The 25,824-nt window shown below is 43.8% G+C and overlaps 1 protein-coding gene and 2 long non-coding RNA genes across 6 annotated transcripts in view; 2 read left to right on the forward strand and 1 right to left on the reverse strand.

Annotated features, from left to right (window-relative positions):
- The window catches only part of CACHD1 (cache domain containing 1), a 234,350-nt gene extending 214,422 nt beyond the window's left edge, over positions 1-19,928 (reverse strand). For all 4 annotated transcript variants that reach the window (XR_014261476.1, XM_082453325.1, XM_082453324.1 and 1 more), the window contains exon 1: positions 18,539-19,928. Coding sequence is in view for 3 of the 4 variants with exons in the window: in XM_082453325.1 (XP_082309451.1) it covers positions 18,539-18,778 (240 nt within the window). In the remaining variant the exon portion in view is untranslated. The remainder of the gene's footprint in view (positions 1-18,538) is intronic.
- Positions 1-25,824, forward strand: part of LOC309657130 — a 260,854-nt gene that overhangs the window by 76,970 nt on the left and 158,060 nt on the right. The gene's annotated exons all lie outside the window — the stretch shown is intronic.
- Positions 17,280-21,498, forward strand: LOC309657170. The gene is made up of 2 exons (XR_014261678.1): positions 17,280-18,069; positions 19,925-21,498. It is a non-coding gene; the product is annotated as an uncharacterized lncRNA (long non-coding RNA).

Below are 25,824 nucleotides of genomic sequence, written 5' to 3' on the forward strand. Positions count from 1 at the left end.
CGGAGGATGGAGTCCAGCATAAATAAGACACCAGCCAAAATAAAGAAAATCATTCCCATATTCTACTGTCACTGGAATGATGACAGAGATAACTGTAGTGAATATTTGTGTTACCTTCTTGCTGTCCAAATCACTCAATTATGTAGCTGTCATGAGACGTGGGTGGAATCAATCCCATGCCCCGCTCTAGGAACAGGAACTGATTGGTACAAACGAATGTCATCCCATCCTCTTGCATTCCACTAACCACAGTAAGGTCCAATCAGAATGAAGCCAAGGCTTCCTACGAGAGAGGGGAGGTGTTGTCCTCTTCTGAAGAGTCTGATGTCCCCAGAGAGACCTGGGATCACTGAACTTATTTTACTACAGGCAAAGCCAGACTGAAGGTTAGCTAACTCCTAGAGGGTGATAGAGCCAGGGGGATATTGGGGTGAGGGTGGACAAATGGAGCCTTCCTCTAATCAAAAAGTACCTGAAAGTTCACATTATATATAAATCTTTCAGTTACTTAAGTCAACAAACTCTTTATCCTTTAAGGCAGTTTCATGGGTTGTTGGGATGGGTTGTTACTTGCAGTTCAAAACATCCTAACAGAACCACAGACGATGATAATGAGGGGTCTATGACATACACACATGGCCACCCTTACAACAGCCCAGGGTTGAGGCAGGTATTATTTTTCTATTTATAAAGTGAGAAAACTGAGGCTCTGAAGAGGGAAAAAGGACTTATCAAAAGTTACATAGCTGGTAAGCTAAGATCTCAACTGCCTTTGATGATCAATCACTTAGTAGAGTATCTGTACATAGGAAAGAGATTACCACTGTTGTCTCATATATTCTATATTGAAAAGTCTTATTTTCTTGAATTGTTCTTCTATGGCAGCTGTCCTACTTTCTTTCAAATCACAGCCTTGGTCCAGTGGGCCTTTGTTGATGTAAAGCATTAAATAACACAGTTTCATCATATTTAAATGAAATCACAAAGGTAAATGTGCCAATACCTACCTGTCCATGAAGAACACATAGCTTCATTACTTTAATGGTCTCCCTGCCTCCATTGCTGCCTTTCCCCATCCCCACCACATACAACCAAGGTACCCAATAGCCAGAGGGCTATTTCTAAAGCAAAATTCAATCACAGTCACGTCACTCTCTGCCTAAAATCCTCCAATGGCTTCCCATTTCAGCCAGAATAAAATCCAAACTCTTTGGTTCCCACTGTAACTATCCTCTCTCCTCCTCCTCCACTCCCACCCTCCTTCAGTGCCTCCTTTCAGCCTCTCAAACACACCAACCCATTCTCCTCTCAGGCCCTGTGCTTCCTACTCCTTCTCCCAGCTCCTCCCAGATCTACCTCCCCAAGCCCATTTAAGTCTCAGCTCCCCCAGGAGGCTTCCTTTAAATGGCACAGTAGCCTAATTTAACTCTTTCACAGAACTGATCAGGGTCTAGTGTCATTTTGATTTAACTTTTGCATGCTTAAATATTTATCTCACTCTCCCAGAAGGCAAGCCTCCCAAAGGCAGGGACTGAGTTCTGTTTATCATTGTACCCCACACCTAGAACAGTGCTGAGGTGTACAGGAGTACAGGAGGTCAGTCAATAGTTACTAAGATTGACTGATTAAATCTACAACTCTACTCAGGACACATTAACCAAAGCTCTTATATAATGCTTTATTTCTTGCTGAAAACAAGAACTGAAAATTCCTGAATTCTCTTTTAAAGATTTTTATCTATCCTAGATTATACTTGATTCTTTCTAATCCTGGGCACCATTATTCTTTAAGCTGTGAAAGCAAATTTCTTGTGAAAACAATGTCACTTAAAAAAGCAATTTATATCAATACATACGGCAACTGCTAACACCTATAAAAGAGGAGATCTACAGTAACACAATAATAGTGGGGGACTTTAACACCTCACTTATACCAATGGACAGATCATCCAGACAGAAAATTAATAAGGAAACACAAGCTTTAAATGACACAATAGACCAGATAGACTTAATTGATATTTATAGGACATTCCATCCAAAAACAACAGATTACACTTTCTTCTCAAGTGCACACAGAACATTCTCCAGGATTGATCACATCTTGGGTCACAAATCAAGCCTCAGTAAATTTAAGAAAACTGAAATCATATCAAGCATCTTTCCAACCACAACGCTATGAGATTAGAAATCAATTACAGGGAAAAAAAACGTAAAAATCACAAACAAATGGAGGCTAAACAGTACGTTACTAAATAACTAAGAGATCACTGAAAAAATCAAAGAGGAAATCAAAAAATACCTAGAGACAAATGACAACGAAAACACGACAATCCAAAACCTATGGGATGCAGCAAAAGCAGTTCTAAGAGGGAAGATTATAGCCATACAAGCCTACCTCAAGAAACAAGAAAAATCTCAAATAAACAATCTAACCTTACACCTAAAGGAACTAGAGAAGAAGAACAAACAAAACCAAAAGTTAGTAGAAGGAAAGAAATCATAAAGATCAGAGCAGAAATAAATGAAATAGAAACAAAGAAAACAATAGCAAAGATCAATAAAACTAAAAGCTGGTTCTTTGAGAAGATAAACAAAATTGATAAACCTTTAGCCAGACTCATCAAGAAAAAGAGGGAGAGGACTCAAATCAATAAAATTAGAAATGAAAAAGGAGAAATTATAATGGACATCACAGAAATACAAAGAATCATAAGAGACTACTAAAAGCAACTCTATGCCAATAAAATGGACAACCTGGAAGAAATGGACACATTCTTAGAAAGGTATAGCCTTCCAAGACTAAACCAGGAAGACATAGAAAATATGAACAGACCAATCACAAGTAATGAAATTGAAACTGTGATTAAAAATCTTCCAACACTAAGTGTCCATCGACAGATGAATGGATAAAGAAGATGTGGTACATAGATACAATGAAATATTACTCAGCCATAAAAAGGAATGAAATTGGGTCATTTGTAGAGACATGGATGGATTTAGAGACCGTCATACAGAGTGAAGTAAGTCAGAAAGAGAAAAACAAATATCGTATATTAATGCATATATGTGGAACCTAGAAGAATGGTACAGATGAACCAGTTTGCAGGGCAGAGATAGAGACACAGATGTAGAGAACAAACGTATGGACACCAAGGGGGGAAAGTGGCGGGGGGTGGTGGTGGTGGTGTGATGAATTGGGAGATTGGGATTGACATGTATACACTAATATGTATAAAATAGATAATTTAAATAAGAACCTGCTGCATAAAAAAATAAATAAAATTCAAAAAAAAAAACAACTTGTAGAATTTGGCACTCATAAGAAAATTAAAAGTACATCTGAATATTTTTTCTAAGTATCTCTCAAAACTCAACAACAGGCACATAGGAACTTTCAGGAGCAATGAAAATGTTATAAAACTAGATGGTAATAATCATTGTATAAATCTACACATTTAATTTAAAAATCAGTAAATCATTTTTTTTAAAAAAATAATGAAAAAAAAGGAAATAACCCAATTTAAAAGTGGGGAAAAGGTTTTGATATTGCACCAGAAAAGATATACTAATAGCAAATAGGCACATGAAAAAATGCTCAGCACCATTACTCATTAGGGACATGTTCTTTAAGACCACCATGAGATACCACTTCACACATTTTACCATGGCTCACATTAACATGACTGACCCAATCGAGTTCCGGTGAGGCTGTGGAGCCACCAGGACTTTTATCCCTTGCTAGTGGGAATACATAAGGACATAGCTCCTTTGGAAAACAGACTAGCAGTTTCTAACAAAGTTTAACATACACTTAACGTGGTAATCCCACCCCTAGAAATATGAAAAATTATGTTCAAACAAAAACTTGTATGGGAATGTTTACAGTAAGAATATTTATAGATTTATGGCCTCAAAAAATCCAAATGTTTTTCAATTGGTTAATGGATAGACGAACTGTGGTACATCCACACAGTGGAATTCTACTCAGCAATAAAAAGGAATAAGCTACTCATATACATAACATGGATGAATTTCAAATGCATGATGTTAAATTTTAAAAGCCAGACTCAAAATGCATACTGTAATGCCTCCATTTATATGACACTCTGGAAAAAGCAAATTAGAGATGGAGATGGTTTTCAGGCGAAGCAAGTTGGGGAGTGGGGGAGGGGAAGGAATGACTAAAAAGAGCAACAGAGAATTTTGAAGGGTGATGAAACTTCTGTATTCGGATTGTGGGGAGAGTTACATGATGTGCATTTACCAAATTTCATGGAACTCTACACCAAAAAGAGTACATTTTCACACCCATTAGGGCGGCTACTGTAAACAAAAACAAATGTTGGCAAGAATGGGAAGAAATGAGAATTCTTGTGAATTGCTGGTAAGTATGTAAAATGGTGCAGCCACTATGGAAAACAGTATGACTCTCTGTCAAAAATTAAACATAGAATTATCATATGATATAGCAATTCCACTTCTGGGTATATACCCAAAAGAACTGAAAGCAGTGACTCAAACAAGTATCTATACACTCATGTTCATAGTAGCATTATTTACAGTAGCCAAAAGGTGGAAGCAACCCAAGGGACCATCTATGGATAAATGGACAAACAAAATAATGATATATATTTACAATAGAATATTATTCAGCCTTAAAAAAGGAATTTCTTTATTTTTATTTGATTGATGTATAGGGATTCACAATTTCTTCTGTACAAAGTGATTCAGTTATATATGTGTATATATGAATATATATATATATATATATATATATATATATATACACACATATATGAATTGGATAAAGAAAAACCCCACAAGTCTGTTCTCTATGGCTGTGAGTCTGTTTGTATATAAGGTCATTTGTGTCGTATTTTAGATTCCACACATAATCGATATCATATTCGTCTTTCTCTGACTTACTTCATTTGGTATGATAATCTCTAGATCCCTCCATGTTGCTGCAAATGGCATAATTTCATTCTCTTTTATGGCTAAATAGTATTCCATTGTATATGTGTATCACATCTTCTTTATCCGTTCATCTATTGATGGACATCTAGGTTGTTTCCATTTCTTGGCTATTGTGAATAGTGCTGCTATGAACATAGGGGTGCGTGTGTCTTTTTGAATTACAGTTTTGTAAAAAGGAAGGAACTTCTGATTCATGCCATAACATGGATGAACCCCGAAGACATGGTAAGTGAAATAAGCCACAAAAGGACAAATATTGTTTGATTCCACATATACAAGGTACCTAAAGTAGTCAAATTCATAGAGGTAGAAAGTAAATAGTGGTTGCCAGGGGTTGGGGGGAGGGGGAAATGAGGAGTTATTGTTTAATGGGTACAGAGTTTCAGTTGGGGAAGACAAAAAAGTTCTGGACATAGATGGTGGTAATGGCTACACAACAATGTGAATGTACTTAATGCCACAGCTGCACCCTTAAAAATGATGAAAATAAAAAATGTTATGTTATGTACATTTTACAATTTTTAAATTAAAATGAGAAAATGTTCGACCCACTTCACAAAGATTTGGTTCTAAAATTTAAAGGCCCCATTAAAAAGTGATCATTGTTATCTGCGGGGAGAAAAAACAGTACATTTTACTGTGTGTAAATCTATCTATCTATCTATCTGAATGAATGCAATACAATGGGGGGGAAGTACATCTAAGTCACTATTGCAGGACTTCATTGCTGTATTCAGAGTTTGCTCTAGTTGTTCTTCCCCCCTTTCCAAGAAAAAGAATAACATGGGAAGTATGAGTATTTTTTTAAATTTATAGGTGTAGAACAATGAAGCCACATTTAAATTTATCATGAAGCGATAGTCTCCCACCCCCTCTCCCCCTCCCTCTCTCCTTCCCTCTGTTGCAAGAGAGAAACAAATGACCTGCGACAGATTTTCCAACCTCCAGACCTCTACAGATCCAGGGTCTTTCATCGTGCATCTTCACCCTTTGAATGGGTCCTTACCAGTAAAGGCATGACCAAAAGAGTTATAGGGAAACAATTACACTTGCATTGATTAGAAAGAAGGTTCAAATTCCTCATTTGCATCATCTTTCTGCTGGCAGGCTAATAAGTCAGCCCCCTGGCTTTCTTTCAGTTCTTTAAGTATGCCAAAGTTTGGCCTCAAGACCTCTACACGGGCTCTTCCCTCTGTTCCAATGCTAGCCCTTGCCCTCCCTGATTGGCTAGCCCCACTCCCACCTCTCCTCTGATTGGCTCCTCCTTTGAATCACCTCCTCTGATTCCTTCCCATGCCATCCAGTCCAGAGTTGTCACTCCCACTCACCTTATCCAGTTAAGTATTTGTTGAGTAATTCTAAATGCCAAGCAGCATTCCATAAGAAAACAGCAGTGAATAATACAAAGCTTACCTGTGGGAAGTTAAGGGGCATGACAAACAAAATGAATGGGGTAAGGAGGCAGAGCAAGGAGAGGCAAGGGAGGATACTGTTTTAAAGAAGATGGGCAGGAAAACGTTTTTTGCTCTTCCCAGACAAAAGGAAGAGCAAGTATAAAAGCTCTGGGGCAAGTGTGTGCTTGGAGCATTAGAGGAACATTGTGTGTCGGGAAGGGGGGGCGGGAACTGGGTGGGTGAAGGGGAGATAAAAAGTAAGGCCACAAAGATATCAGGGGCCAGATCACACTGGCTGTGAAGACCACTGTAATTTTGGATTTTACTCTGAGTCAGACAGGAGCCTTTAGAGAGATTTAAGCAGAGAAGCAACATATCTGACATATTTTTTAAAGATCTCCCTGGTGTTCTTTCTAATAATCCTTGTTTCCTTCATAACATTACTCAAAAAGTGTATCGCTTATGTTTATTTATATGATTACTTCTTTAATGTCTATTTCCCCTAGTAGGTGGTACACTCCGTAAGAGTAGAGATCCTGTCTCTCTTGTGTTAACCACTAACTCAAATCCAAGCACAGTACCTGGCATATAGTATGTGCTCAATAAATATTCGTTAAATGAACTAACTGATGAATTTAACCTCTAGGATTAAGTAGCTCTAAGTACATAATTTGCAAGTACACACACATTTTTGTATTTTTTTATATTCCTAAGTGGCCCCGATATACATACCTACGCTTTCTCTAACATGAAGAAATTAGACATCAGAACCAACTAATACTTAGAGTCTTAATGTGCTTACTCTGCTAGACACTGTCACTCATCTGAAACATTTTAAATCTTTAGTAGCAAGTGTAGGCTCAAGACATTTCACTTAAGTCTAGACTAGGTTATGAAACAAACATAGCAGCAAAAGCTAAATTCAGAAGAGTATTAGAAAGTTACAAAATCTACTGTCTAAAGATGACCACACAATTTCAGTAGTCCAGACCTTTTCTGAGTCCTCGCCATGTGCCAGAGACTGTGCTAACAGACCAGAACTATACAGATGAATAAATCTGGGCTCTTTCTTGTGACAGCTTACACTCTAATAGTCCTCATCTGTACAAAGCTTTACTGTTTGCAACTCTTGCCCACATTTATTAACTGATTACACATGGATGCAAATAAAAATTTCTAGGCCTCCTTGGTCATCTGAATTTACACTAACTCTGGGATATCAACCCATAACAAATGAAAAGGTTCACAAGTCAGCACACAGTCTAGTCCCCCCCAAGGACTACAAAAGGGGCAAATATCCCCAGTTCACATAAGGTCAGGAACAACCCAGAGACAGTTCCCGAGAGAGGGAGGAGACAAGCAGCAAAAAGCAGAAATCTGGCTCTCCTACAGCAGCCAAGCGTAGCCCTCATTCAGAGAGGACACCATCCAAGCAGAACGCAGCACCTTGAGCACTTTAGCACCTCCTGTCCCTGAGCTGCCAGGAGAAGCACAGGCTTTGGAGAAAGCCAATCAACAAACATGGGTGGAATTAGGACACGGCATCCAGGATCCTGATAGGGGCCCAGGGTGCAATCCAGTGGACAAAAAAAATACCATGAAGTTTCATGTGAATTAGCAAATGTCTGATAAGAAACCCAACAGGTCTTTCTACACCGCTCATTCCCAGAGATGAATGCGAAGATAACAGCAAAACTTTTAAAACGTGCACCACCCATAAGGACATAAAAATATCCTCAAACCATTTATAAATACTGTAACACATATCAGGGAGGTGACAGACTTCAAAATTTCTTCTTCAAATATCTTTTCATGGTTATACACAGAACTGTAATTGTTAAGGCTTTATGGTCTCCCTGTGATTTTTTTTTTTTTTTCCTATTTAGAATCCTTACTTTATTTTCAAGTGACATGGAACTATGAAGACTATTTTAAGCTGGTTAATTATTTTATATGCAGAGTCAGGGCAGACTGATGAATCTGTACTTCAGAGTATTCGTGGATCATTAACTTCTGGCTATTCCTCTTTTGAATTAAGATTTGTTTAAAAAAAAAAAAAGAAAGCTGGCCATCATATACTAGACTCAGTTTGTCTTGTTTCCTTAACATACTCCTTATCAGCTCTGCCACAGCTGAAGTGATTCCAAAGTGCTTTATGACACACTTGGATTTTCTCCCGCTAATAATTCCTCCTTCCTGCCCATGACTGGCAGGCTTCTTCCACACTGCAGTAATGTGGGACAGCTAATTATCTACCAATCCACCTTGCTATTCTGCACTTGGCAACTTTTATCTGCACAGGACAGCTGCACTCTCCCCGTTTGAAGTGAAATGTCAGTCTCTGCTAATGCAACACGACTTACATCACTAATGATGTCTCCACACTTTGCAGAAACAACTCAAAGCCTAATTAAAAATTCAGGTTCATTCTCACTGGCTTGCCGATTTTCACTGCCCTTCCACCAGGGCCTCGAAGTATCTTTTCAAATACTCGATGCAAACAATAAAATTAAAAAAAAATATCCAAGGGGAATCCAGAAAAAAAAAAAAAAGTGCTGGAGTCTTGGGCTTTGACCGAGCCTTTAAAATAACTGTTATGGTTGGAACAGAACCAGGAGGGTATCATGTACAACAGATAAGAATTTCCTCCACTGGCTTCTATACTACAATGACAATAAAGGACACTATTTCCAGGGATATAGGGACCAGAAGCTACTTTTCAGTGGACCCACGCTGGTATTTGGGTGTTGGAACTTTTCTAACTGTAATTAACTGAGAAATCATGTGACTATGTAAATCTGAAGTAGGGGAAAACTTCTTTTGAATTCAGAACAAAGTGGGCAAGGTAAAGAGGCATTCAAATGACATTTATTTTGTTTCATTATCAAATCAAATAAACAACCCCTCCAAAGTAATGATACTATTACAATTTTCACAAAAAGAAAGAACTTCATACTTCGAATAACTGGGAAGAGATATGCGGTCCCAAAATTCAATTCTAAAATAGCACTCTGCCTGAAAATTACAGGTGGAATTTCCTTCTGTAGCTTTTATATAAATACCAAAAACCAAAGTTGTTCCTCCCTTAAAGTTTTGTTTTCTTTTTCTGCTTTATCTTTTTAATTAAAAAATTTACTTTGGTGGTACAGGTTCACAATTATAAATAGCTATTGACCACTTAAATTTGTTCTTTTAAAAAATATCTAAAAATATCTAACATTGTGTTAAGTCTCGGAATTTTTGTATTTCTTCAGTGGCTCACTGACTTCTAGGTATTTAAGTAGCTTTAAAACAAACAAACAAACAAAACAAAACCCAGTTAGCTGTCAAATTAGACTATCAGCTTTAAGTTCTCAACCATAAAAGAAATAAGCCAAACAGTTTTTTTCAAAAGAGGAATGTAAAGTTTCTTAAGTCAAGTTTCCTTTCCATTTTAAGGCAATCTTCTCTAGGAAAATGGAGCTCCCATGGGGTAGAACTGTGAAAAAGGTCAAAAAGCAAGAACCCTAAAACCAAGACCTGAGTTCTAAGTCTACCACACGTACTACTGGTGTAGTCTCCAGAGAGCCACTCTCCAGTGGGCCTCTGTTTCTCATCTGTAAAATGAGAGAGGTAGATCTGACTTTCTCTCTGGTTCTTCCCAGTTCTCATGGCACCCGGTGATCCGTGGATCTGACAGGTCAGGGAGAAAAGGCATGCCCAGGGCAGGCCTGCTGAGCCTGGATTTGTACAGCCCCTCAGGGCAGGCCACAGGACCACAGTGGGAGGCCAGCCAGCCTGTGTGCAGGCCAGAAGCAGGGAGAACGCAAAGCAGGCCCTCCCGGAACTGTACTGGGGGAGGCAGAACCTAGGTACGGAGCAGGCCATGGGATGTGCTGGCTGCTAATGGTGCCTGAATCCTAAATCACTGCAGCTGAGCTTTCTAGGCACCAAGCTCCTCATTTCTCCAGGTTCCTATTCCCCCCACTCCCCCCAGAGCACATCTCCTCCAAAGACAAGAGACTCAGGCACAAGCAGCAGCTAGTTCCCAACTCAAACACTAAGAAGCTACCGCCAGCCATGTTGAAACAAAGGGGGGAACCTATGAGAATGGAGGGAAGGAGGGTACGGCCACACTGAGCCCTCATCTAGCCCTGCCCAAAGATCTCCCCCAGACCGTTCAATTGCATGAGGCAGTACTTACTTCCTTGTTCAAGCTGGTATAAACTGGGTGCTCTGTTACCTGCCATGTGTCTTGACGGACATGAAGGATCCAAGGACCCACTACCTGACTTCTGTCTACTTCTCTGCCCTCTTCCTGCACCCTTCCTTCCCTCCAGCTCTCTAAACTCCAAATCTTAAGGCCAGTTTTCCACTCCTTGAAGGCGTCATCACAAAGGAGACTTCTGGGAACTGCACTCTCTGACTAACCAACTCCTATTCATTCTACTTTTCCTGGAAAGCCTTCCAGAATCCCTCTGCACCCCCAAATAGGTTAACATCTCTGACATACTTTCTCCAAGCATCCGGAACCTCCTTTCTCATACCATTCACTGCCTTGGAAATTAACCGATGGCTGCCTCAGAACGAACATAGTGCCTGGCACCAAATAAATATTCGATGACCATTTGTTTAAGTAATTAGGATGACAGGGAGCTCATCTCCTAAAGCAATCCAATTTAGAACTCTTCTAGCAGAAAGTTGTCCTTTCTATCATACAGAAACTTGCTTCCCCATAACCTTTACACACAAGCACTGATTTTATCTCCTGGAGCTCACTGAATAATTGTAATCCAGACACTGCAAATTGGTGGCCTCTGGCCTGATCCAGCCTACAGGCATGTTTGCTTTGGCCCACACAATGTTTTGTTTGTTTGTTTTGTTTTTTAAATGTGAATTATTTGCCAACATTGTAAGAATCAAGAGATTTCATCTAAAAACCAGATACCCAGCTTCTCCTGAAAAGTGAGTCATGTGGCAACACGGGACCCTCATTGCCACCGGGCAGCAATCGGAGGAGCTGAGTAGCAGCTGCCTCCTTTCAGCCCTGACACGTGCCCTCCTGTTTACAACAGCCAACACCATTCCCTACTGACCTACACCTGGCCCGCCTCACTCATTCTGTCTAACTGACCCCTGGCAACATCAGAGTTAGCAACCCCCGGTGTAACCTTGATCCTATATTTTAGCATTTCTTTCTATACTGCCTTGACCCATTCAAGTTGGTTTAGCCTCTCTGGTAAGACACAGCTCTTGGAGGGAAAGTACTGGGTATCCTACACTTTCCCCGCACTCTCCCAGCCTCTGATTCTGCAACAAGGCACCCAGGGAATATCTGCTGACAGACTCATCAGAAGATAATTACATATATAATCAGCTTTTCCTCTTCAACCTCCCCCCCCTCCCTCACAGCTTATTTTGCCTTGTTCCTTTCTCACTCCTGCCTTCCTTCTCTGCAAGAGGGAGAAAGCAGGAGTAAGAAGACGGGGCCCGTGGCGCATCAGTCAAATACATGTGCTCAGACTATAAGCTGGCCACTGAGAAAACATGGACGCTCACAGCCTCGTGGGGAAAGCCAGGCATGAAAATGAGGGTCAGATGCAAAAGAATCTTGGGTGTTACATCTGGAAGGCAAAGGAGGCTGCTGGGCAAAGGTTCTAGCTATGTGTAAAGGGCTAGGGGACACAGTGATCATTTTGCTCAGGCACATCATTATAAAAAAAAATTATAGGGCTTCCCTGGTGGCGCAGTGGTTGAGAATCTGCCTGCCAATGCAGGGAACACGGGTTCGAGCCCTGGTCTGGGAGGATCCCACATGCCGCGGAGCAACTAGGCCCGTGAGCCACAACTACTGAGCCTGCGCGTCTGGAGCCTGTGCTCCGCAACAAGAGAGGCTGCGATAGTGAGAGGCCCGCGCACCGCGCTGAAGAGTGGTCCCCACCTGCCGCAACTAGAGAAAGCCCTCGCACAGAAACGAAGACCCAACACAGCTGTAAATAAATAAATAAATAAATAAGTCATTAAAAAAAATTATAAGTATATATCCCCCAAAATATTTGTATTTATGGATTGCAAATTCTATACACTAGTGCAGCAATATATTATGCATATTATAAAACATTAATATAGAAATTAAATAAGGATGCAATAACAATGTTATGGATGAAATTCTGTGATACCTGGAATTTGCTTCAAAATAATCTGCGGGGGAGGGGAAGAGCATGCGGAGGCAGAGGCAGATCTGAAACTAGCGTGACCACAAGTTGATAGCTATTTAAGCTGCGTGAGAGGTACAGGAGCATTCTTATGCTATTCTCTTTACTTCTGTATATTTTTTCAAGTCTCTGCATTTAAAAAGCTTAAAAGTAAATAAATAACTATGAATAGCAGGTCTAATACTTTCCTCACAAGCCCCAAACGATGGTTTTGCATCACATCCTTGAGGTCCGTGCACCATATTTTGGTAACCCCTGGGCCAGAGGACTGACCACATGTAGCTTAGATTTCGGTTTCATTCGGGCTCTGGAGTTGCATGTTTGTTGGCGTCCAGGTTCTGTGCCCTGGCACTAAATAGATTGTCCCATATTTATTTGTGTTTACTGACTGTTCCTATGTTAGACCTTGTGCTCAAAGATACTTCCCTCCATTAACCAAATGAAGCACGAAGACACTCAAGTTCAGGGTGATTTAATAACATGCTGGAAGTGACATAGTTAATATCTAGCTGAGTCAAAACTGTCGCCCTTTATATGTTTTTGACTTCCAATACACTTTTACACCAGGTTCAAGCAGATTCAAAACAAATCCCACTGCACATAATACCTAACATCCAGAGTTCTGCAAGTTTCCTGTCTGCTCATCCACTTAAGCTCAAGGAAGGAACTCTTCAAGCAGCAACCAGAAATAGCACCAAGTTAGAAAGTGTAAAACCATCTCCTTCCCCTCCCCCACACCCCACCAGACTCAAGTACGACAGGCAGGAAAAGCATAAGCACAGGCGACGATGCCAGCTAAGACAGGTATCAGTGGAGAGGAAGGGGAGGAAGTACTAAGCACACCAGGGAGAGTCCCTCAGAAGTGATTCAACATGCTTTTCCTTGGGCTCATTCTTACCAAGTTCAACTCAAAGCCATCCACCAATGGTCAATTTCCCTCTACTCCAAATGTTCAATCTCAGAAGAAAACAAGGCCGCAGTTTTCCCACTAGGGCTTATACTGCACACGGGGCACAGAATCAAACAACATTATTTGCAAATACAGGTGATTATTTCATCCCTAAAACATTCTCGATTGCCTAAGTACACATTCAAATCATCCTAAAACATGCCATTCCTGGTATGATGGACATGATTAAGGGGCAAATGCCAACCTTGCCTAAACATAACTGCAAATCAGCACGCAGTTATAGTAGAGCCACCAAGATGTTTATGTCCAATAACCACAGGAACTCCGGGCATGATGGCCAAAGAAATGAGATAAGACGTGTGGCCATATGCAGAGGTACAAGACTCACAGCCACCCCCCTTTTCAGGTGCTTAAGATATAACAGCTACCTTGTCCAGTACCACCAAAGGGCATTAGACATGTCTGGTGAACTGCTGATTTGGTTACCCTTAATGTCTGAGGCTGTTTCTGCTTGCAGGACTGGCCTCTGTGTGTGGACAGTTCATTTAAAAGGCCAAGGGAGGAGTAGCCAACTTCCCTCACCTCACCAGATGGGCTTCGGCAGCCCTCCTCTGTACTCCCATAATGCCCTGTTCCTCTCTCTACCATGGCACTAGCCCACTGCTTTCTAACACCTCTCTGCCTCTCCCTAACCCCCGTATCATACCACCTCCTTTTGTATCTGCCTGCATCATCAGTCGAGAACTTCAGGGCCTGGAGCAGGCCTTATTTACCTTGTATCCCCAGCTTAGCCTAACCCAAGGCCCCTCATAGAATAGAAGCCTCCCCCAAAAGTTTCTTGAATGTATGCCAATATGAAAAATGAACTTACGTAATGCTGTCCTAGCATTGTCCATACAAAGAAGGCCTCCCCTTTCACTTTCAGCTGTAGCCACTGTTTACAACACTGCTCTGTATTTTCAGTCAACACCTCACCCCTACAGAGCCCTTCAGTTTCTGAAGTCACGTCTGTCCTGGCTGCTGCTCTTTCTCCAATTTGAGTTCAAGCTCAAGTCTGTGCTTCTGGTATTTCTTCTGTCCCTGCTGGAAGGACCCTCCTCACCCACCCCTCTTCCAGGCCCCAGCTGTCTGACCAACCTGCTAGTGTGTCTGCCAAGTTCACAGTGACTATGCCCAGCCCAGCAGAGCTGAGTTAGAGCTACCATCAAGGCGGGCACCCTGGACGTGTGCCAGGCCCTTGCTGTTAGGAAGCCTGTATTGTCATATAATGTTAAATGGGCCTTATAAGTGCCTGGTGAAATGGCTCCCAGAGCCCGATATGTCTTCTAACAAGCAGGCATTGTTGCTTAACTGTTTTACCTGTGCAACCTTACCTCCGCCTGCACGTTGCAAACTCCTTGAGGGGCTGTGCTGCGATACCTCCCTGTAAATCCCCCAAACACCCAGCTAGCATAATGCTCTGTGCCCAGCCAGCTTCCAAGGAATATTTCTCCATTTAAGAACAACCACGTCCATCAACGGTTCCCAGCCCCAGCTTCACATCAGCAGGTGCCTTCACACACACTATTGCCATGAGGTCCACAGAGCAGACCTCTAGGAAGAACCATCATTTCCAGGTTTGCAGATAAAGATCACCCAACTTCTCAAGTGGCAGAGCTGGAACCCGGGTTTCCAAATATCCAATGTGGAGTTCTTTCCACTCCACGATGCTCCTCGATAAAAACTTGTTGCATGAATGAAAAAGCAGAGGCACGCCTCCCTGGACACAGCCACTCTCTGCTCCCTAGATCTCAACGTCGATGGCTTCACTCCACGAGACCCCTGAGGAGATGATGATTAGGTTTTTGACTTTTACCCATGATGTATGGGGTCTGCTGCCAGGGGGTCAGTATTCAGTGGCAGCTTTCCCAGGGCATTGGCAAAATTAGTTGGTGCAGATCATTTAGAGTTTTTTTGTTTTGTTTTTTTTTAATTTTGTCCATTACTAAAAAGGAACCACCAGAACAAAAAAACCCATGAGCAGGCAGCCTCCATGTGAAAACCTTTCCAAGAAAATCTTTAAGATAGATCGCTTTTCAAACTGTCTTCTCTATCAGCAAGCACAAAAACCATGCCATGGGAAACTACAGTGCTGAAAGAAGGCCTGGGTTTTGTTTTTGTAAAATTACTCCTTGCGCCTGTCCTGTGAGAGAGGCGGCAACAGGCCTCCTTAGAAGGCTACTTTGCAATTTCTCAAAATTAAAAATGGTCCTTGGAGAATTTCAGCAGCAGCAACTTAAGTCTGGAAATAGGCTTTTAATGTATAAACTGACCTACAGAAAGTTTCTTGTCAAAAAAGATGCTGTCCTGAAAGGTCTGCACTGTACTGGAAATGCCAAGGTCAAGTGAAAAGAGTCGATCCCTTAATCAAGGGAGGACATTCTTTTTCTGCAGAGACATCATCTCTCCCCAACCCCCTCGTATCTACAGATGGAAGTTTGACCCTGCTCACCTTAATGCCCAAATGAGGCTACCTGCCTCTGAGCAACAGATTAGCTCCACAGCTATAAAATCCAACATGTCACAAGGGAGGACTATATTATCTGCCCTTTAGGCAGCTAAACCCATATAATTTCAGACACATTGAACAAATCCCAGAGGTTTACAGAGGAAAATGTGAGGCTCGAAACCTTTGTTCTACGGGCAAAAAAATCTAACCTGCTTTAGATTTTTACAAGTGTTCCCTCCCCCCAAAAGCTGACAGTCTAACAAAATTGAAAAGAGACCCTTTCCCCAATTTTCCCAGAAGGAGGCAAGTGGCAGATCAATGTACAGCTCAAGAAGAAGAATTTAAATACAGTATGTGCTGCTCCTTTCAAAAAAGGAGAGAAGCCACTTCACATTTTGCCAGACAAAACCCTGTCCCCAGGAGGCCAGTTTCCACAATGAGGTTGCAAAGGTGTTAGAAAGAGGCCAGTTGGGAGGAGATAAAGGACCATTTGGGCACAAACCCCCCACTGATCAGAGCTTTTTTTCTAAAGTGTCTCCTTTTCAACAGGGAAGCCTTTTAAAACTACATTTGCTTTGGATCCCTACCTGAATGACAATGTGTTGGGATCCGATTTCACCTTTTGTCAAGGATCGGGTGAGAAACAGTAAAACTGCTGTCAGCATCTTAGAAAAAGCTAGTCCTTAGCTTATATGGTGAAGGGGGAAAAAACCCCTGAGGTCCCTTGTCCAGCCCTAGTGATGGGATGAAGGTGATAAACGTCTGCTAATCTTACAAACACAGTCCAAAACTGCAACGTATTAAATTTCCTTTATTAAAAGAGGATCTCTATGCAAAAATACAATTGTTTGTCCTCTGAATTGAAACATTCATCAGTGGAAAAAGAAATCCTCATTTTTCCCTAACATTTTAGTTCATTTCCTCTAAAGGTCACTTCATTCCTAAGATCTCTGTCAGCAATCCTCAGAAATCAGAAAACGCATATGGAAAAAATTATAACTTAATCTGAACCTAAAAGATCTGCATAGAAAAGTTAAACGATGTATCTTAAAAGCTTGTCTACTATTATGCAAATGAAGAAAAATCGGACTCTATTGCACTTCAGGGCCGGTGCCTGCAAATAAACGCAGCATTGCCATTCAAGCAAACCATTCACTCCTCAACCTCACCTCCCTCCTAAAACAAAACAAAAAACACAACAGTCTTTCACTACAGCGGTAAAGGTCCGTTGAACTAGCTTTAGGAAAAACTATCATCCTGGGAGAAGACTGGGGCGGGGGGGGGGGGGACGGGGGTGGGGCGTAGGGTTAGGGAGAGAGGTTTAAAAAAAAAAAAAAAAAAAAGACATCAGAAACCTGAGTCCCAAGTGACTTTAAAACACTTCTCTCGGTGGGAGGTAGAAGGGTGGTCACGGTAGAATCGAAATCAGAAACCTATTTCAAGAACACATTCCTGGAAACTTCGCTCTTTCCAAGACCACATTCATCACCATTATTATTGTTAGAATACATAAGAGGATGAGGTTATTTTACGGAAGAATGTTATAGCAAAGGTTTCAGACTCGGAATGTCATCTCAACCTCTCCTCCTAATCTAGTGGGCCAAGGAGGTTAAAATAAAGGCGCGATAGAATCTCCAGGTGGTTTCTGTTTAGCAATTTTTTTACTACTATTGGTTATTAGTAACATCTTCAGGATTCCTTACTGGCCTCGGGCAATCTTTCTTTAGCCCCTTCCTCTCCTGGGGAGGACGGACCTGGTAAACAATTTAGAGAAATGGGAACCTTATTCACTATGCTCCCCTTCCACCCCCCACCTCCCGCAAAAGGCATACACAAAACAAAAACAGCCGACTGCGCGCAACCGACAACAGCGACAGCCGAAAGCAGCAACAAAAAAAGTCCACCACACAAGACGAGTCGGGAATCTACCCCGAGTCTACCAGGCCAGCCCCTCCCCCAATACACCCGGGCGGGGAAAGGGAGCGCGGAGTTCACTCTCTCGGCCGATCTCAGCCGGGACCCAGGTGGCCCCGGAGCTGCTGCGCACGCAGCGATGCCTCCCCTCCCGGCGCCCACTGCTGCGCCTAGGTCTGGGGGACCCGAAGAAGTGATCAAGGGGGTACACTGGGAGCCTCGGAAAATCATCCGGGCCAGGCGGGACCGGCTGCCCTGGGATGGGTACACAAAGAGGGAAGGGGAGTTTGCAGGGGTGGAGGGGTAAAAAAGACTGCGGGGAAATGCGTGCAAATTAGGAAAGGAGGTGCGAGGGAACCTGAGAATCCTTGCCGAGATAATGGAACTGTGCCGGGGGGCGGGGAAAATGGGTTCTGTGCAAAGGGCAGGGGCTTCTGCAGAGGAGAAAGGGAAGGGGACCCGAGTGCTTGGAAGAGGAGTTGGTGTGTAGTCAGGGGGTCCATGGGGAGGGCGGAGGTGTCCGGGGCAAAGGGGACTCTGTGCATGCCAGCGAGGTCGGTGCTCGTTTAAGGGGACCTGTACTGGGGATGAGACCGGGCTCTGCGCGGAGGAGATAGGCGGGATGCCTGGCAAGTTCGCGGGCGCGAGGGGGTGGCCCTTACCTGCATGGTGACGACCCCCAGCTCCTCGGCCGCCAGCCTCCGCATCTGGCTCGCCAGCACTTGCGCCTCGTCCAGGATGGAGAAGTCGGCGTCGGCTCCGGCGCCCAGCAGCCAGCCCGCGGCCAGGCAGAGCAGCCAGAGGGGCGGCCGCCGCGCCCCAGCCCAGCCGAGCGAGCCCCGACCCCCGCGGGCCAGGGCGGCCGCCTCCGCCGCCTCCTCTTCCTCCGGCTCGCGGGCCATGCCGCCTACCCCCACTCCCCGCCGACGGGCTCCTGGCGCCGGGAAGCGGGGAGGGAGCTCCGGGAGTTGCGCCCAGGGCCCGCTCCGCGCACCCGGCAAAACTTTCTCGCCCTTCTGCAGCCGCCTCTCAGCGCCGCGGCGGCTCCCGAACTTAGGGGGCGCCCGGCTACGGCGCGGGAGCGCGGGCGGCCACCATCTCCGGGCTCCGGTGGCCGCGGCGGGAGAGGAAGCGGCCGCCCCAGCCGTCCGCGGGACCCCGGCGCCGGCGCGGCCCCCGCGGTGCGGCGGGCGGCTGGGAGAGCTGCGGCGTCCGCACCGGGTGCGTGGCCGCGGGGCTGACAGGCGGAGCCGCCGAGCTTTCGCTTCCCGCGGGTCCCGGCCGAGCGAGGCGGCGGCGGCGGCGAGGGCGGGCGGCTGCACCCGCGGAGGAGGAGCGGCGACCGGGCTGCTATGCTGGGGCAGCCACCCGAGCGAGGCGGGAGAGGGGGAGGTTTAAAAAAACAAAAACAAACAAACAAAAAAAGCACACTGAAAGAAAGAAAGCCAGCGACGGGGGAAAGGGAGGTGTCTGGTGCCACCACGCTGCGCTCCGGCTCCGTGCACTTCCCGGCCCGGCGGCCGCCGCGGCTGCGGTGATTTATGGAAGCGGGGAGAGAGGCGGGGACATTCCCCCGGTCGCCCCTCCCCTCTCTCTCCCGCTCCCGCCTCAGAACCGGCCCCTCGAGACGCCACGGGCCCGAGAGCAGCCTCTCGGCTCGGGTACCAGCCCTGCCGGCGGTGGGGTCCCTGGGACCTTCTGGTTGCCGGGGACAGCTGCCCACCCCAGCTCTCACCGCCTCCGCCCTCGCGAGGGACTCCGGGGTCCCACCCATCGAAAGTCCCTTTAAGTTCTAGGACGCTGGCTTTCTGCCTGGCGGAGATTCGGGAAGGAGGGGACTGCTGTTTGTGCGTCCACTGCCCTTCTTCGATGTTATTAATAACAATAGCTAGCATTCGTTGGATCAACGGATTCCTTTTTTATTCTTTTTTTTTTTTTTTTTTTGACCAACGACTCTGTGCCCGGCCCAGTGCTCTGGGGTTTGTATACATTATCCTTTAATCCCCACCACATCCCTGTGAGGTACTATCTTTATCCCAAAATTTTAGGTAACAAAGACCGAGGCTTAGAGAGGTGGAATGAATTGCCGAAGGTCACCCAGGGGATAAGAGGCAAATCCAGAATTTAAGCAGATCCGAGACTCTTGCTCTAAAATAGGACATAATTCTTTCTGCCTCTCTTTGGAAATGAACCATCTGATCCCGTCAAAAGCAATAAACAAAACAAAATAAAACCCACAAAACTACTGAGCGGGAATTCGCCCCACAACTAATTTCTCCGAAGCCTGGGGAGGCAGTGTGCTTACTTCCTTCCTGCTCCTGACTCCTGGCTCAGGCCCTCTGAGAGATCACCTGTTGGAAGCACCTGGAACAAATGGATGAAGGTTGTGGTAGGGGCCATTCTTAGAAGCCTCTTAAGGTTCCGGCTGTAGGTTCCTAGAGGACAGAGCCGTGCCCAGGAAGATAAAGGCTGCCTAGCAGAGGCGGTAGCAGGACTAGATCTCGGCTTTGGTGTTCTCTTCACTTTACAGCAAAACCTTATGTTTTACTTCTTTGACTATATTGTATTAAAAACCCATTTTTGGGTTTCCCTGGTGGCGCAGTGGTTAAGGATCCGCTTGCCAGTGCAGGGGACACGGGTTCGAGGCCTGGTCCGGGAAGATCCCACGTGCCGCGGAGCAACTAAGCCCGTGCGCCACAACTACTGAAGCCCGCGTGCCTAGACCCCGTGCTCCACAACAAGAGAAGCCACCGCAATGAGAAGCCCGCGCACCGCAACAAAGAGTAGCCCCCGCGAACCGCAACTAAAGAAAAGCCCACGCACAGCAACAAAGACCCAACGCAGCCAAAAATAAAATTAAATAAATAAATAAATTTTAAAAACCCATTTTGCCTCGCGGTTGTTTCTCAGTTCTGAATTCCCCAATCAGTGTTATCTCTGCTATACTCCATGTTTTCATTTTGTGACACTCCCCATTCTGTGCCCCCTTGAGAGAGACACATGGGACTCTTGGAACACCATCATTTATTACGTGCGATGCTCGTTTTGCATAACACGTCCTGGAACCAAGATAACCTCATCGAGGGCAGGGCCCAATCCACCTCTCCGTCATCCACACTTAGCTCAGTACCAAGCACAAAGTAGATACTGTGAAAACGATTCTTGAATTAATGATGGGATAAAAAAAAAAATCTGTTGTCTTTTATCCCCAGAGTTGACTTGACATTTGGTAGCGAGATGATCCTATAACTTCTGTTTTTCACTGTTATACCATTGCATATGATTGTTAATCAGTGATACAAAACTGATGTCAGTCCCTGTGGTAAGTGGAAGAGAAAAAAAAAATGATAAAGGGCAGCTAGCATTAATATTTTTGTCTTAGATTCTTCAAGGTTACTGTCATCAAAATTGTCATACATCTCTAAACTATCCTTCTGAAACTCTTTCAAATGGCTTCTCCATCTTTGCCCAGCCTTTGTATCTTGCTATTTCTTGGGGTCCTATTTCTTGAGGTTATAATCCTATGTCCCCCTTTTTTTACTTTAAGTGTTTTTTTTTTTGAGAACTCTCATGTTACACCCACACCTTTAATTACCACCAAGACAGCAGAGTTTTGCAAATTTCTAAACAAAGCTCAATCTCCCTTTTCAGTGGGATTTCCAAAATTCCGACTGTTTACTGGCGTCTCTACTAGATACACTTGAACTAAAACTCATTCCTGCTTTCTCCCACTCTCCACCTAAATCTATACCCTGCTGCAAATCTGGGTGGACGTCACGCATGCTCCAAACCAGGTACCTCACTCGCCACATCCATCCCCTGCTCTCCATCTGCACCCCACTGGCTGCCTTCAGCTTCTCATCACAGCTCACCTGTGATCATGACCACAGTCTCCTCTCAGGTCTCTATGGAGTCCACCTCACCCCTATCCTTCTATTCTCCACGGTAAGACCAAAATCACCTTTCTAAAAGTCAAATCCGAACTTTTGTCTCTCACTAACCTAATCATTTCTGGCACCCCATCACAGAGAAATAAACAACACAACAAACGAGTCTTTCTGGGCTCTGGCTTATCTGCCTTTCTGGCCTTCCATAAGCCACTCTGCCTCTCAAATCCTCATAAACCCCAGAAAACACTTTTGCTGGTGGTGTTGAAAACCCTACCCTTTCCCCCACCTGACAAGCCCCTATTGAGCTGAGATGTCATCTCTGTGAAGTCTTCTCTGACACCAAACCCCACAGAACTGATTGCTCCTCCTTTGGGTCCCTCTAAGTCTTGTTTCTTCTCTTAGCACTGATTATCCATTGGACAGTCATGTTTTCTCCACCTAATGCTTCTCATTAGGTCCACCAACCACCTGTAGCTTTAGGAGACTCAGTAAACTGCAAATCCTGTGGTCCATCTCAGGTCCACTGAAGCAGAATTTCTGGAGGTGGGCTAGGTTCTGGAATATGCATTTTACAGACCCCCCTGCCCCCACCACCACCATGAGTCTTATGAACTGCTGAGAGACGGCAAACAAGCTCCCCAGGATGAAAACTCACTCATCCGGGAGCTCTGGCGCTTCGTCCAGTGCCTACACTCTATAGAGTCTCAATACCGAGAAAGGGCCACTAACAAGAAAAAGTCGGTTGCCTAACAACTTTTAAATGGTGGTGGCAGCGTGCTAACACAGGTCTTCAAATGGCAAGCTCTGAGCTACTAGTCTGGTGTTAGAGAGAAGGTTTACACACATATGTGCTGGCACATGATAGACCAATAAAAGCTTGTTGCCCGATAAACTAGTAATCCTTAATGTCTCCAGTGCATTTAAGTAAAATTGCCCTACCATCAGCCCCTCTCAGCACCAGCGGATTGTTCTCTGAGGGGCAGCTGATTAGACCTGGGTGGGCTTATAACATCAAGTAGCCAATCTATCACACCCAAGGCATGGCAAAAAGTTAGCTGGGTCAAACAACTTTTCATTCTCAAAAAGTTTAGGGAAAATAAGAGGAAAAAGCAATTAGAAGTGGCAGTTGAAACAAAAAAACATGATTAGAAGTCAGAGGGGTCATAAGTCCCATAAGACATACTACAGGAAGTGTATAGCTATAAATACATATACAGATATATATATTTATATATAAATATTTTTACACATACACACAAAGATGTATATGTAACCATATATGTGTATGTGTGCATGCATGCATATACAGCCATATAGCATGGTAGCTAAGAGCAGGGTTTTTAGAATTAGAAAACCTGGGTTCAGATCCCAGGAAAGTACTTATTAGCTGTTTCATCTCTTAAACCTTAACTCCTCTTAGCTTCAGTTTCGTCATCTGTACTTTATAAACACTAACACCCAAAGTTTTTGAGAAAAGGCACATAAAACACTTCACATAGCACCTGGTACGTAGAAGCACCCAATAAATAGTGGGGATGTCTGCAAGCTGAAGTTATGAGGGAGCAAACATTACAAAGGAGCTAAGAAAGCCAAGCAGAGAGAAGAGAGAGTGGAGTACACAGAACATGTGGCCTGAGAGAGGCCATCCCCCAGACGCAGAACTAACTGGATTTCAGAAATTTCCAATTACAGTCCAAGTCTACATGTTCTATTAATAACAGACTCTTTCTTTCTCCCCTCTGTCTTGATGTAATTCTAAGGATCAAGTTCAATCATCCATTCTTACAGAGAGGACACTATTGACTATGTAACTATTTGAATACAAAATGAGGAAAAGACTGGTAAGTGGGCCACAATTGTCCGGAAGACTAGAGACCACCATGAAAGCTGTCTGATAGATTAAGCTTCTCCCTAGAGTGCCCTGTACTCCTTGCTTGTGACCGAGTTGGACACCTGTTCATTATGTTTCCTCTTCATAAGCTCTAGCGCTTAACATGCAGCCTTGTAAAAGTCCATTTATAAGTCTGTTTTCTCCATCGTAATGTTTCTCAAACTGTGGCCTACAGGCTTCTACAGCAGAATCACCCATCAGGGACTTCATTTGCCACATTGTCAAGCACAACTCTAGATCCAGAGTAGAAACCCAGTAAATGTTGGACCAAAGAACTGGGAAAAAATTAAGAAAATCCATGAGTCATTAACTCTGTGCCAAGAGTAGCACTAACGATATTGTTCCTTGGCTGCTAAAGAAGAATGGACCGAGATTCCTCATCAAACTGGCTGCTCTTCCCTATTTTGGGAGATGCAAAGCCACTTCAGTGAGAGACCACCTCATGGTACTCACGGGCCAAGCTTCTCACCACAGAAAACCTGTAGGTCAAACGGTTTTGAGGAATTCTTGGTCAGATTTCCAAAAAAATGTGGTATGGAGTTTCCAAGCCACCACGATTCCCCTTTGCGTGCTCTGAGGTGGAAACAGGGCCAAGTTAACAACAAATCCTCAGCCTAACGCTTCTGGCAGGCTTCCCATTCAAAACAATAACTGGCTGCAAACTATATTGAATCTGTGAACTCAGGGAGCTCGGGAGAATAGAATCAGTAACTTCAAGGGCAGAAATTAACATTTGCCCATTAACTTCTACAAGAATTCAGATCTCAGCAAGTGTGTTTCTCGTTAAATAGATGGAAAGAGCTACCGGTCTAGAGCATCTAGAACATAGAGCCTCCCTGGTTTCCATATTCCTCCTGCTGATTTTAAAATTCATCAGGTTTCCCACTCCCCTTCAGACTGGGAGCTAGCAATGATAGAATAACAGTAATTGATATAAGTAACCGAGACCCTACCAAGGGTAGGCTAGCATCTATGGCACACAACTTATCATTTCTTGAACTCAGTGTGTTTCCTATGTTCTATCATTTAAGCATTAAAACAGAGAAGACAAGATTATTATTATGATTTCATACACAGGGAAACTGAGGCTTGGAAAAGTTAAACAACTTGCCCAAGGTTATAGGCTAGTAAGCAACAAAGCTGGGCTGGAAATCCAGGTTTGTATGACTCCAAACTCAATTCTTTTGCTGCTGTATTGTGTGCCTGTCTGAATGCAAAGAGAAAGGAAAAAGAAAGGAAATAATAATTATTGACACCCATAGATCTCTGCCTAAGAAACATCCTTATTTCTAAGGCAACAACTTTTTTTTCCTGTTAATTTCAACAAGCATCTATTGAGCATTTGCCATGAACCAATAATTTTACTGGGTCCTAGGGATACACAGATGAATAAGATTGGTTGTCCTTAAGAACTTTCCTGTTACTGGGAAAGTCAGAGAATTTTAAGACAGGTAATAACACACACAACAAATGCCTCAGGGCCTTTGCACTTGCCATTCCCTGTGTCTTGAATGCTCTTCTTCCAGATATCTGCATTTCACTGTCAAGAACTGTGAAGTCTGAGTCTTTACCCTACTTGCAAACCAACAAGTCAGCCTACCACAGCCTCACGGCTGCTGGCAGAAGACACGAGCCTCCAGGGTTAAAGACAAAGGACTTTATGACTCCATTACTCACAGCAATAATAGTAGCCTGAGTGTCAGCATTTGTGCCAGTTCTCCAAGCCCTAATTCTCACTGGCAACATGAAGAGGGTCATTAACACCTGCACACATCAAGTACCATGGAAGAAGAGGAACCCCAAGCTTAGATAACCCAAATCTTATTTATAATAAAATGCAAACAAAACTGCCCTTTGCTCCAGAGGGAGATATCTTTAATATACTGGGCAGAAAGCAAGTTTTCCCTAGGCTCTGAAGAAAGACACTGTCTCTACCTGTCAAAGCTGTTCACTAAACAAACATCCTTGAAAATATAGTGTAGAACAATAGGGCAGATAGTACCTTGCTCACAAGACAGGCAAAAGTGCAAGAAACCCATGGAGAATTATCTCCCCACATTGCCTTTCTCTAGTCTGGACTCAAATATGAGGGGAGGCCTTCCCTCACCATTCCATTTAAGACTGTAACCCCTATAACCCCCCTCTGGAAATTCCCTGTATCCTCTCT

This window comes from Balaenoptera physalus (assembly GCF_965194825.1).
Source record: "Balaenoptera physalus genome assembly, chromosome: 1".
NCBI classification, from domain to species: Eukaryota; Metazoa; Chordata; class Mammalia; order Artiodactyla; family Balaenopteridae; genus Balaenoptera; species Balaenoptera physalus.